The sequence below is a fragment of the Polypterus senegalus genome, chromosome 9 (assembly GCF_016835505.1).
Source record: "Polypterus senegalus isolate Bchr_013 chromosome 9, ASM1683550v1, whole genome shotgun sequence".
Taxonomy (NCBI): domain Eukaryota; kingdom Metazoa; phylum Chordata; class Cladistia; order Polypteriformes; family Polypteridae; genus Polypterus; species Polypterus senegalus.
The window spans coordinates 74,711,867-74,725,474 of record NC_053162.1 but is presented as its reverse complement, the minus strand read 5'-3'; the positions used below and the strand labels follow the sequence as shown (position 1 = coordinate 74,725,474).

Here is a 13,608-nt window from a genome sequence, read left to right as displayed (position 1 = left end):
ACTTGAACGCAACACATCCTCCAAATACGAACCTGATTGAAAGAAATAATGATAATCAAATCCTTGATGACAGCAACACTCATAACAGTCACAAAACAATTACATTGACAATCATGTTACGATATTTTTTAAATGTTTCCTTTTCTTTTTCATAACTTCTTTAACACACTACTTCTCTGCTGCGAAGCAGGGGTATTTTGCTAGTTATTAAATAAAAAAATCACAGAAAGCAGTAATAGTACAATAGTAATAGGAACATAAAATTGCACATATTAAAAATAAAATCACACCAACCTTAACAAAAGAAAAATAAAATAAGTAATGCACATGAGATGAATTAAAATTTTACACATTTTTCAGTAATTTAATCTAATAATAGAGACATAATAATATCAACTAGCCAACCCGCGGCGTAGCATGCGCCGCATAATCAGGCCGCTTTTTAAATGATTTTTAAGCACAGAGGAAAAAATAAACATTTGAAAAATCCGTAATTTAATAAACCACCAAGAAAAGTAACATTGCAACAATGCACGCTACGAACCAACATACAATTGTCCGTGACTGAAAACCGGAGGAGCACCATCGCTCTTTCTCCTTCCAAAGCGAAGGATGGGGTTGAATGGCGCTCGTTCAGTACGCACTGCCCGCTTATGTGCCCGCCCCCAACTCCCTACCTGAGTTGCTTTCGTCTGTGTACAGTCCACACGCACCTGTGAGTCACGTTGACTGTTAATTTTCCAAACACCGCCTCAGTCGGTTTCCACGTTGATTTTTCATTGTTCTTTGCGGTTCCGGCTGCTTTTTTATATATAATCCACCAAGTCACCCGACCATGGGGGGCTTTACAAAGGGCAGGGACGTAATCAGTGCAAGCATCAGTATGACCCTCATGTACTAGGAATTTCTCGTTCGTGGGCAACAATTGGAAGCCACGGTCTCCATCATGAATGGGGTTCAACGGCTTACCCACGCCTCCCTGCACCGGGTAGACACACGTTGATCCATTCAGTGTAGCGCGCGTGCAGTACCGGACATACAAGTGCATCACAGACCTATTAATGCTCAATCTCACGTGGCTGAAAGCCACTTGTCCCTCTAAGAATTTGGACGCCGACCACTGTTGGGTCGTGTAACTATTTAGCAGGCGGGAGTCTCGTTCATTTTTGGAAATAACCAGCCTAATCGCTCCACCAACTAAGAACTGCCATGCACCACCACCCACAGAATCGAGAAAGAGATATCAATCTGTCAGTCCTGTCCGTGTCCGGGCCGGGTGAGGTTTCCTTTGTTGCGTCAAATGAAGCGAAAGGCTCCACACCTGGTGGTGCCCTTCCATCAATTCCTTTAAGTTTCAGCTTTGTAATCATACTCCCCCCTGAACCCAAAGACTTTGGTTACCCGGTTGGCTGCCTGGCGGGTCATGGGAATGACGCCGTCAGATCGCCTGTTGCGGGGCCTGCATTGGTGAAGCAGGTGAGACGGTAATGAAACAGAGGCACAGGGCTTATTGGTTTTTAAAGACTGCTTCCTTCATTGGGTTTTAACCAATGCACGGAACGAACCAACACACAATCGTCCGTGCGGCGCTCAGGGTGGAACGGGAGGAGAGGAGAAGGACATCCACTCCACTCCCTCCATCATGCTAGTCTGCTGATTTCTCGTTCAGTATACACTGCCTGCTCATGTGCCCACCTCCAACTCGTCACTCGAGTTGTTGTCGTCTTTGTACAGTCCAGATGCACCTGTGACTCAGGTAGACTTTTCATTGCTCTGTGCGGTTTTGGCTGCCTTTCTATACATAATCCACCAAGACACCCAACCACAGTGGGAGGGGGGTGTGTACAAAGTGCAGGAGTATCTAAGAAGACGCATGTTTGTCGCGGATGTGAATTGCTGTATGTAGCGTGTAAAACAGTTTGCTATAGTGCACGCAGTCGCAAGGTCGTAATCAAAACTCGTTTTTAAAGACTGCTCACTTCATTGTGTTTTAACCTCAGTTGTAAAGGAACGTTTTAAGGATCCCATGGGATACCCCTCGCAAACAGTTTTACATGCCACATATGGCGATTCACCTCCGTGAGAAACATGCCTCTATTAACAGTCAACGTGGGTCGGAGCTGCATGTGATCTCTACGACAGACGAATATAAATGACGCCGGTTTTTCTGTGTCGTCGCGTCCGAGTTGGTGGTCGTGGCTCTGTGAGTTGTCGTCGTATCCAATGGTCTTGGAGTTGGTGGGCGTGGCTCTTTCCTGCGTGCGCCATAGGTGTCTAACTTGTCGGCGGCTTAGTGAATCCACGCCCCTTCCGGCGTGCTTTCCATGGTTGTCTTGCCTTAGTGAATTACATATATAGATAATACTTTAGACAAAACAAAATGTAATATAATTACAATGAATAATAATTAAATAAATGTCCAATATAAAATCTTTTAAAGTTTTACTTTTCTTGCTTTTAGTGAAGCAAATTCATCAATTATTTTATCAAAATTAATTTGTTTTGTCAATTCCTGTTTGATTGATAAAAATCTGGCAGTTTTTCATTGAGCAAGGTAGTGTTAGGACTATTCTCAATGCAATATCTAAATTCGGATAGGACTGAACTAAACTATATTCATGAATCATTTTTTAAAAGATCTAAACTTAAAGCTGCTTTAAGGTCTGGAATTAACGTTATTGCCTGATTTTTGAAACTTATTATTTCTGATAAGAATTCTACAGAATTTATATCGTTTGAGTATTTATGGGATAAATCACATGTTGCTTTTTTGAAATTTTCTGTTTCCATCGACTTTAATTTTTCACCTGTTAAAAATCTGAAATCAGATTAAATCCCATTTAGTTTTTCATATCTCCATCTAAGCTGTGATATTAAAATATCTATTACTCCTCATATCATACGGGGAAATGAGTGTATCGAGTGAGAGCGTCCAAGGCAAATCATCAGTTTGCTTAAGGTATTTGATGAACATTGCAACGTACATTTGGCTTTTTTCTTTTTTTATTTAGCAATTTATTAATTTTCATTTTTCATCAATTTGACACCCTTTCCAATTGTTAATGAAGCAAGTGCCTCATTTGCCTCACCATTGTCCTGGCCCTGACTATGATCATTTAAATTTCTTTGTTTAGTTCTTAATATTAATCTCATTGTCATTGTTATGCATGTTTCAGTGATATTCTTGTCTTGTTTGCAGACCTGGATGATTTACTATATAAAATGAATACTGCAAATATAACTATTAGTAAATCACTAGAGGTTAGTACCTTTTTACATAACTAATGTTCCTTAAATTGATAAGTACATTTTACCCTTTATGACTTGTTATTGCAAAAATATACTATTTTTGACAGCCTGAAAAATAACTTATTTCAACTTATGTTTATTTATAGCACAAAAATATATAATGTCTTATTGAGGTAGTCAGAGAATATAGCAAGGATAAACAGGTACCCTCTTAGATACCCTCCTTTAACAGTTTCTTATAAATTTCCATAAAAGTAAGAACACAGGTTTGCACCCCAGTGATAAAAATAGCATTATGTAAAAATGTTTAATTCAAATGACTATACATGATGTGATTTGCTAATTTACATAGGCATGTTCATAAAATTTGAAAGCTCCTAAAATAATGGCAGCATGTATTGTGTGCGACCGTAGGAATTTTGCATTTCCTCAGTAACTTAGAATTGCCAGAGATGATCATTACATTCTAACATGACTGTATTTTTTAGATGGCTGAGAGGTTTTTGAACAGCACAGAAATGAACACGGAGGACCCCACCTTTGACCAAATTGTATGTGTATAAACTTAACTTCATATTAGATACATGTTTTTAAATGTGGTTTAATGCACATTTTTGTTAAGAGTTTACATTGATTTTATTTGTTTAACATTAGGGGTTTTGTTTCCAAAGTGTTTTTAGATACAAATGCAGTTAAAAAGTTATGAAAATAAATATACATTTGTGAAATGCAGGAAGAATTTCAATAGTAAAGTTTTTTGAGGTTGTATATTTTTATTGCATTCCTGTTACTATAATTTAATCATTTTTAAGACTTGAGATGACCTTTTGTTATCATTTATTCAGAGCAGCTAAGAGCCTCTCTTGGCAAAACTATTGTTTCAAAGCTATTAGGCAGTGGGAGGGCTGTGGCTACTAGATATCCTGGTGTGCTGATGGGCACAAATGCTTAACTAATTGGATTCTGGCATGAATTATTTACTTCTTAGCCTGAACCAAATTGACCTGCTCTGCAAACTTCTTTTTGTATCCTCAATTATCTATAATTTGCTGCAGTTTTATTATAAAATCTAACTGTTAAATATTCAATGAGAATTTGTAGCACTTTAGTTCTGTGATTGTGGGTTAACTTCCAGTACTCAGCATCCAAGAATGGAATAACAAAATGAACATGCTGTGAATATGTCATTTTTGTCATTTGTACAACTTAACAGATATTTATTTTGTAACATTATAATGCAGTTAAAGTATGAATGAATTGTCAGTGAACATCTATTCATCCAACTTCTAAACCCATTTCCTCCAATATGGAATCACAGTAAGGGAAGACCAAGCCAAGCATTGGACATATAGTAGGACAGGAACCAGCTCTGACCAGAATGGTGGCCTATTAAAGGGCATTCTGACACATACCTCCACACGCACTCATCCCATACTGGGCCGGTCAATCTAACTTGCAATTCTGTCCAGTGTGGCATGAGGCCAGACACTATGTGCAAGTGCCACACAGACAGTGGCAGGACTAGGACTCTTAGTTTGTCTGGGAATGTTAGAATATTCCATGCAAACAGTGGGGGTCCCATTTCTGAGGAAAGGAAAGGCTAATATATCCTGCTCAACTGTTTCTTTGCAGTACTCACCATGGTATATAACTTTATAAAAAAATTAAATGGATACACATAGCAGCCTTCTATTATGAATATGATGTAACAGTCAAAAGGTATATATAAAAACAAAAATGATATATATTTCTTTCATAAAAGGTAATTGAAACATATGTTCATATATACAGTATACAGTGTCTGAATATGGTAATAACCTTGAGATCTCTTACTGTTTATTCAAGAGTAAAATGTCAAGACAATTGATCTTGCCTTTCAGATGTCTATCTATTGTTCTTAATATTTTTATATTGTAGGTAAACTTCCTCGATTCGATTCTCAATATCAGTGTCAAGCTCCATTCGCAGGAAGTTCTTTCAGACTGGAATACATACAACTGGACACTAAAAAATATTGTGCTTTTAACCAATGGCATCTTACAAATTGCTCTTTCACCCTGCTCTCAGATAAATATTACATCTAACCAGGTACACATAAGTGTTATGCCAAGCAGATTTCTCAAAAATTGATAGCATTGCAGTGAGAACTAAAATAAATATTGCAATATACTGTATATATATATTAAATTTCATTCCTGAGATTGAATTACATGTGGAATGAGTTCTAGAAATTTAAGAAGATTTTCAAAGACTTTACAATGTAAAAGGCAACAGTTGCATGTACACAAATAAACAGAGAACTGTTTGAGAAAGTAAAAGCCTGACAATATCTGGGAATAGGGGTTGATGACCAATTAAGCTTTTGTGGTTGTTCCATGACTATAGTTAAGAAATTTCACCTAAAGGCTCTTTTTCTATCATAAACATTTAGGTAAGACTAAAAGGTTTGCTTTCATGTTTCTATGAGTGCCCGATTAATCACCTTTTTCTTTCATGGAAAAAGTCGAGTTTTCAGTGCAAAAACATGCATTTTTTTTTGGAAACATATGTCTGTGAGTCGATGTGTCTATGCATCTGTGTTTGTGTGACTACAGTAGAAATTTTGCAGACACTGTAACTCACAAAAGCATGAACTGATTTTTATGAAATGTTTTGGACAAATTGCACTCATTATTTTTAAGAGCTGAATAAATTCCAGCGATTCAGCTGCAACCTTCTGTGCAATGTACATATTAAACCAGTAAAATAAAATTCTAGGACTTTTTTATTATTGGGCCAAAGCAACATAGTGCTAAACTGCAGTTCCAGTACACTTAACCTTAATCAACCATGTATTCTAGTAATTTCAAACTTTCTACATTTTTCAGAAACAAATCTTAACTGACCAAATGATTGAAATTATGAACAATGTTCAGTTGGCATCATCGCAGGCTTTGATGCCTGGTCATGCACCAATTGTTATTGATACCTCAATATGCAGTATTTTCATCAACAGGTGGGTGTACTTCCAGGTAATATGGTAGATAAAGTATTGTAAAACTGAAATAATTGTATTTTTAATCTTGGTCACTCTTGCCTATTTTCAATGTAAAGTCAGTTTTGAGGTATTTCACACCATACATTTTGATTTCCCCATAATTTATGCAAGTTAATGAAATCTAAATTCGATAAATGTTTTCTTTACAAAAATGATCTATTTTATTGTAAATTAAACTCACAGGTTACATTATTGACATATTCAGGTGATATACTGTAACTGTAAAACTACTTAACAAAGATCACTGAAGGTCTTACCTTGTAACATTGAATGAAAATACGGATTTAAAGCTTTAGGAATCCTTGGTGGTGAAATCACTCACTTTGGCTGACTACATCGTTTTGGTGGCTCCTTTTCTTTTATATAAAATGTAGGCCTGGAGCATTGTAAAATCTACCCACTATCTATTCTTTTTGAAGAAGTGACTGTATCTTTTGATATGTAATACTGCTGCTGTCTTTTGAAGCTTTTTGCATCCTTGACAGTGCTTTTTGTTTGGTTGTGTAGATTTATAACAGCAGTGAAGCAGTTGTTATCAGCTGGAGGTTTGGTTTGTATTCTGGTGTTTATTACTTGTGTAGAGTGAGCAGAGTGAAGTAAGTCCTTGTGGACGTATCATTGGGCAATTGTTTTAACTTCTTTCTTCATGTTAATGTAAGGATATTGTTTCACCATAAGCTGTTTTTACTTTCTGTGTCTCTCTCTCACACAATCTGAATTCTTGCCAAAGCATTAACTTATTCTGTGCCAACAATATTTTTATGTTTATGATACTGCAGTGTTAGTTGGTATTTTATATGTATAATTTTATTTAGTTCATGTTTTTGCTTTGCCCCCTCCCCCACCATAACCTATCACCTATTGGGGAGAAGCAAAAGCTTTAGATTGATCAAAAATTTCAATCTCCAGTTTTCAACAGATCCTGGTGTTTTAGGGTCCCCTGTTCACAACATTCGCCATCCCTTCATGGATATAAATGATCAATCTTTGAAGAATATTAGAAGTAGCTCTTTTCAAGTCAAGCCCCTTGGGTCAGATTTCTATGAACTCTTTTTGATCCATAACTTTCACTTTTGCTTTGCCATTTGGCTTTGGTAACTTGAACTTTTTGTCTTTTTGGTTCTGACCTCTACCTGTTTTTTTGACCATGTTTCTAATGTGTGTATTCACCTCCTGGTACTATTTGCTAATAATAATTTACAGACTGTACATCTTATAAGAGTTACGTATTTGCTGAGTGTGTCACCTACCTGTATATCTCCAGGGGAACTGCATCTGCATTCTCCCAGAACTCCTGTTTCCTTTTTCATCACAAAGTTATGAAAGTTCAACTAAGTGGTGAATCTAAGGTAGCCCCGTTTGAATGTGTTTGCATATGTGTTTATGAGAGCAGTATAATGAGTTGGCTTCAGCTTATCTGATTTGAATCTGAGGCTTTAGTTCCACATAACCCTATACTGGAAAAGGCAGGTTCAATAAATGAGTAGACAGAGTAATTTTTAAAAACCACTAAATGTTACTTAACATCGAGCTCATTGTATTGAGTCAGTTTTTAAAATGTGTGATTCAGTTACAAAAAAAGATGTAGTAAAGAAAATTTTACTACACAACATCTATTTGTGTTAGTCATTGCAACTGGTTTAATAAATAATCTATACCAGATTTTTCATACAGAACTTATAACACATATATAGTTAACATTTTGGGTTTTTTTAAGTTATTTTTCTATGTGCAGTACATTATATGTGCATGCCTTTTTGCTCTTCAGTTACAATTCAACGGAACTTATGAGTAAGAAACTGGAGATCTCAAGTGATGAAGTGAGTGTGACACTTCCGTCAACTAAAGCATTACAAGACATAATTGTTAACAAGTATGCTTACATAACTGTTCAGGTACGTCTAAACTTTTTTTTAAATAACATTTTATCATTATAAAATATAGAATTGTAGAATCATGCACCATTCTGAAAGAATAATACAGTATAAGGTAATGACTTTAAATGAAAAGAAAGTTCATCATAAGGAAATCTGCCAGTGTTATTCCATAAATCTGCCTCTAAATGCATTACCTCATAACCTGCTGTAATACTGTACTTGCATTATTCCATTTATGGGTCATATTCCCCTTTATGAGGCTCTCTCTCTGCAAATAAGAAATCGTTCAATACTGACCTTACAGTTTAAAAAATATGCTTAGTCTGCTTTGTGCAACAGCGTTTTGTTTTCATCCTTTATTATAAACTCAAAACAATGTTTCCATAGTTTGATGGAAAAATCCAAATGTGTGTAGAATTATATATTCTTGGTAAAAGAACAAACACGAAAGCTGAAAAAAGAATGGGATTCCAGGGAAGAACCCATTTATTACTGCAGAAGAAAATAAAATGCAGTAGGACAGCTGCCAGCATTACCTCTTACACAGGTTTGCAGCAAACATTACAAGTATGCTTGGTCATATGTGACAGCATTGTGATCCAGTGAGTGGTCTTTTAAAGAGTTTTAAGGTGGTCATGGTGGAGAGGTTTACAGTGAAAGCCTCTATTATAGTCCCATGGGGCTTTTGTGAAAAATCTTACCCTTTACATTAGTATTACTGAAATATTGATCAGTCATTAAAATGTGCTCTTTACTCTAAGAGTTCTAATGGCGAGAGGTGAATCAACTGTATTGTATAATATAGTATAATATAGTCCTTCCACACATTGTTTGAAGAGCCTACAACAGTATGTAGATAGATAGATAGATAGATAGATAGATAGATAGATAGATAGATAGATAGATAGATAGATAGATAGATAGATAGATAGATACTTTATTAATCCCAAGTGGAAATACTCCAGCAGCAGCAGCATGCTGATAAAAAACAAGAACTTAAATGTGAGTATATACAGTACTTACACTTGATTATGAATTATTAACATGTATGTACAATGTCCTGTAGGATTATCAATAATTGGGCTTGCTGGGACCATACTTTTATTCCAAAACTTTTGTGCCCACCAGTGAAGTAGCCACCAGTTGCTACAACCTAATATTTTGTGAATATCCAGAACATATCAGCCAATTTTTAGGATTACTCCTTTCTTGACTATGTGCTTCAGCATCTTACCTGCTTATTCTTTTTGTTATTTGTTACTTAATTGCCTTCTGTGGTATGCTTGAAATTCAGCAGATATTCCTGCTGTTCTTTTTCTTTCCATCATTAAGGTGCTTATTACGTGGTTTCTCAGTAACTTTGCTAAAAAAACACCACCACAGGTCACAGCCACAAGGTCGTTGGACCTAATAATGTTTTTTTTTTTAATTTCCAGAACATATGCTTTCAATTAAAACCATGATCAAGATTGTAATTCTTATAGTTCATGAATAAATGTGCGAGATAGAGACAGACCCTCGCACTTTATATATATATAAGATTTTATGTTGTTATATGTTGTCGATGTCATAATTTTAAATCACAGTCCTTAAATACTGTTTTAACACTTTTTAAGAATGTATGACTAAAACATATTTCTTCTTTGTGCCTTGGTTTCAGATGACCAGCTACAGCCAGAGCCCTTTCAAGAACTCAGGAAATGTAACTATCACAGGCACTGTTGGAAGTCTAACATTAACATCAAATGGCAGAACTATTAGGATAAACAATTTATCTGAGCCCTTTGAGGTACTGTGAACAGCTTTACAACACTAAAGTCACTGCATCAATATTCAATACTATTTTCTATATCATAAGCATATTTTACTGCAAATGATTGGTCTTCAGTGTTCTGCTTTATATTTATAAAGGTAAATCACTTATGGAATAGAACAGTGGCTCCTGCTTCAGATCTTTAGTGCCCTTGGTTTGGTTGTCAGTCACTTTCTGGACAGAGTTTGCTTTTATCCATGTGTCTGGAAGAGTGTTTTTCTGGGTACTCCAGTTTACTTCCTAATCCATAAATCCTGTGTGTCAGGCTAATTGCCAAGAACAAGCAGGCAAATGTGTCCTGCAATGAGTTGCCCGGTGCTGCGATATTTAAGCTCCAACTCCTGAAGTATAAAAAATACAATTCAAAAAATCAATGTGTAGATGTCACAGAGTGTCATTAAAGAGAAAGGCCAATTATTAAGTAAGGATTAAAAAACATGCTTGGAATATGAGAAAGTAACTGTTCCTAACATATAGACTTATATTGCCTCAGCAACTATCCATCTAAATTCCTAAAGGATCAATCCAAACGCTGGGTCACAGGGTACAAAGATCATCCTCGTTTTTATTTCTTTGCTGAATAATACGTATTTCTACCTTATAAACTATAGAGTTATACCAGTTGTTTATTTTTGTTCTCAGGCTTGTAGCTGATTATGAATTCTGAACATTTCATTAAGATGTTGATCAAAATAAACTGCACTACAGCTAAATGAGTCTGAGATGTTATTGTTCCTTTTTTAAATGAACTGGACATGTGTACATTTATGGCTTTAGTCAGATTTTCATGCCTACTACAAGGTGTACAGTTGGTTGTGCAGTACAAGATAGTATTTTTGAATTGTTTACAATTGTTACACTACAGGGCTGTGATGGAAGCACCATCATATTATTTTCTAAACATCAAATCTGCATTTTTTTTTCAGATTTTCCTTCCTCATTCAAGCAGTGGCAGTGCTGGTGTCATGTCAGTAAATACATCTGGAGACCCTGTAATCAATAGTTTTAACATCTCCTCTCTAAGAGACACTGTTGTTGTTTCTATAACCTGTAGTAAAAACGTCTCCATGTTGTTGTATCTAGCAAAAGGATACCAGCCAAATAGTAAAAACTTCAGCTACATGACTACTCTCTCATCAAATTCTAATGGTAAGGCAAGATAACACAAGATAATTTGATGCTAACCTTCAAATTTCATAAGATATTAATTACCCTTGTATTTTGAAAAATATATGGCATACAGGTATTTGCTTTCTCATGCTTATTAATCATTACATTATGTTCTTGTTTTACTGTCAGTCATGCGTCATCCATGGTCACTATTTTCTTTCAGGTGGCTATCGATGGCTTGTGACACCAAAAATGCTAACACTGGGGACAGGAGAATGGTTTCTTTCAATTGCTCCAGTCAATTACACTAACACGACAAATATGACAATAAGTATATCCACCTTTAGTGCTCAGTGTGTGTTTTGGAATGAAACAGCTAAGGAATGGAGCAATGAAGGCTGTGAGGTGTGTATCTATTCTGTAAATTAAAAAACAATAACTCAGCTGCTTACAAAGATATTAGTTGTAATCCTTCCAAACTGTCACATAAGACAACAGAAATACTGAACTTTTCTAACTCCTTGTTGTCATTAAGTAATAGTCTAATAAAAATGGTTTGTAAGTTTTCAGGTATATGTTTTGTTTATAAACAATTCATACTTTCTCAGCGCTCTTTAGTTAAAAAAAGTCTTTCAGGCCTATTATTTTTAAAACGACAATTGTATTTTAGTTTGCTCATGTTTTGTTGCTCAACCAGTCACTTAACAAAAAACAAATGTTTGAAAAGGTTCTGTATGCAACTGTAAACTCGGTCCTGATGTGTCTGGTATTCTGTTTATTTCAGCTACCAAGCTCTCAATCCATTGCTCTGCATTTTTTGATGACAGTTCAGCTTACAATTTTGTGTTGATTACTTTAGCCTGTTTTTTGACTTCCTTACATATCCTGGTCCTTTTTAACTTGTCTGCAACATTTTCTACTCTTGGCAGACTTAGACGGAGGGCATTGTCAATGTTTTAAAATATATTGCAATTTAAAGTTAAAGTTGAAATTACATTCCTATAGGAAAACTGTCAATCTAACAAACCTAACGAGAAAAACTCTTGATTTGATTCATCCCATTCAAATCTTTTTTATTTGTGTTTCAACAGTCTTCACAATAAGACAGGTGATACTTAGTGCACAACACATGCTTAAACAATTTCTGTCTGTACATGGGCAAAGTTCTTTGTGAGATAAAACCTTATGCTTGTAGTAGATCTGACAGTCAATAACTGAGTTGAGAATGCAACATTACCAAGAGAGGAGAGACAGCTCTAGTTTGTGGTGTACAGCAGGACTTTGTGCCTACTTACACTGAACGTGGCTGCCCTGGTAATGCTGCAGCTTCAGCCCTTGCCCTACTCTTTTTCCTAATTGTGTTCTCTTCTTCTGACTTTTAATTAGTTTTGTTTATTAGTTTCTACTTAGACTTCAGACAGAGTGGGATGCCAATCCCTCAAGTGTGTTGTTAATTATGGCAGCTCCCTGAGGTTCTGATAAAAGGGCCGATCAAGCTTTCAGTCTTCACAGAAGCATTGAGTTTTCCCAGTGTGCAGCAGTACTCTTGTAGAATCTGCTTTTCACTATAGTCTTGTTTCATTTTGTTTTTCTACTTTTTGGATTTATTGGCTTTGTCTGTTGGCCTTGTTAACAGTTTGTGCATTTGCATTAGTTCATGTTTTTTATGGTATTGCTAAATTATGACATAGATGTATAATTTGTTTTTCACTTTACATTAATTCTGTCTTTTGCCTATGTTATTTTTAAGGCTGGGAACTGATTAAAAAAGACTAATTAATCACATAAATGTATGTAATTAATTGCATTTAACATTAAAACATGTAATTATAAAATGAATACATAAATTATGAAGTAACTACACACTGAATTACAAATTTAAGGTAGAATCAACACAAAGGAATTAAAAAAATTAATTGTATAGTTTATACTTAAACAATGACCTTAAACCTGAACTTTTAACAAAATAATTCTTAAGCAAGTAGAACCTAAATTTGAATGCATTCCTGAAAGGCAAGTTAAAAAGAAGGCAATAAGAAAATGAGGCCAATATATTCATTATAAAATTGGCATAGCATATGAGACACAGACGTGCTAAAGTAAAAATGAAACAATCAAAACGACGGTTGCCTTTGAAAGCACTGCTAAAGACTGATTTAATTGAAAGAATACGCAAATCTTTGATGGGCATACATTAAAACTTGTGTTAAAAATCTGCAAATACTCTCATCAATTGTTCATCACCATCATCAGCTTCACAGCTGTACTCTACTCACGTGTGTTTCAACTGGTGCACCATGAAAATAACAGTGTAGTGCCCTGACCTGAGAGAGACACGCTCCTCAGGTGGTCGAGACCTATCTGAGGAGGATGGGACAACCTGGAGAAGCCGACATAAAAGCAACTGTGTGATCACTGCACGTTAGCAGCCATTAAATGTGTCAGGGTCCATCTGCTGGGTTGTATGTTCGCCAGCAATTCTCACAGAGCTGAGGGACAGTGGCCATATGAGTTGCCTCTGA

At 35.7% G+C, this 13,608-nt stretch overlaps 1 protein-coding gene across 1 annotated transcript in view; it reads left to right on the top strand.

The window, feature by feature from the left end:
• pkd1l3 (polycystic kidney disease 1-like 3) overlaps positions 1–13,608 on the top strand; it is a 37,466-nt gene that overhangs the window by 1,780 nt on the left and 22,078 nt on the right. Inside the window, exons 2-9 of the mRNA XM_039762460.1 lie at positions 3,200–3,261; positions 3,738–3,800; positions 5,167–5,337; positions 6,117–6,244; positions 8,055–8,181; positions 9,824–9,952; positions 10,903–11,125; positions 11,310–11,491. Of these exons, the coding sequence (XP_039618394.1) occupies positions 3,200–3,261; positions 3,738–3,800; positions 5,167–5,337; positions 6,117–6,244; positions 8,055–8,181; positions 9,824–9,952; positions 10,903–11,125; positions 11,310–11,491 (1,085 nt within the window). The remainder of the gene's footprint in view (positions 1–3,199; positions 3,262–3,737; positions 3,801–5,166; positions 5,338–6,116; positions 6,245–8,054; positions 8,182–9,823; positions 9,953–10,902; positions 11,126–11,309; positions 11,492–13,608) is intronic.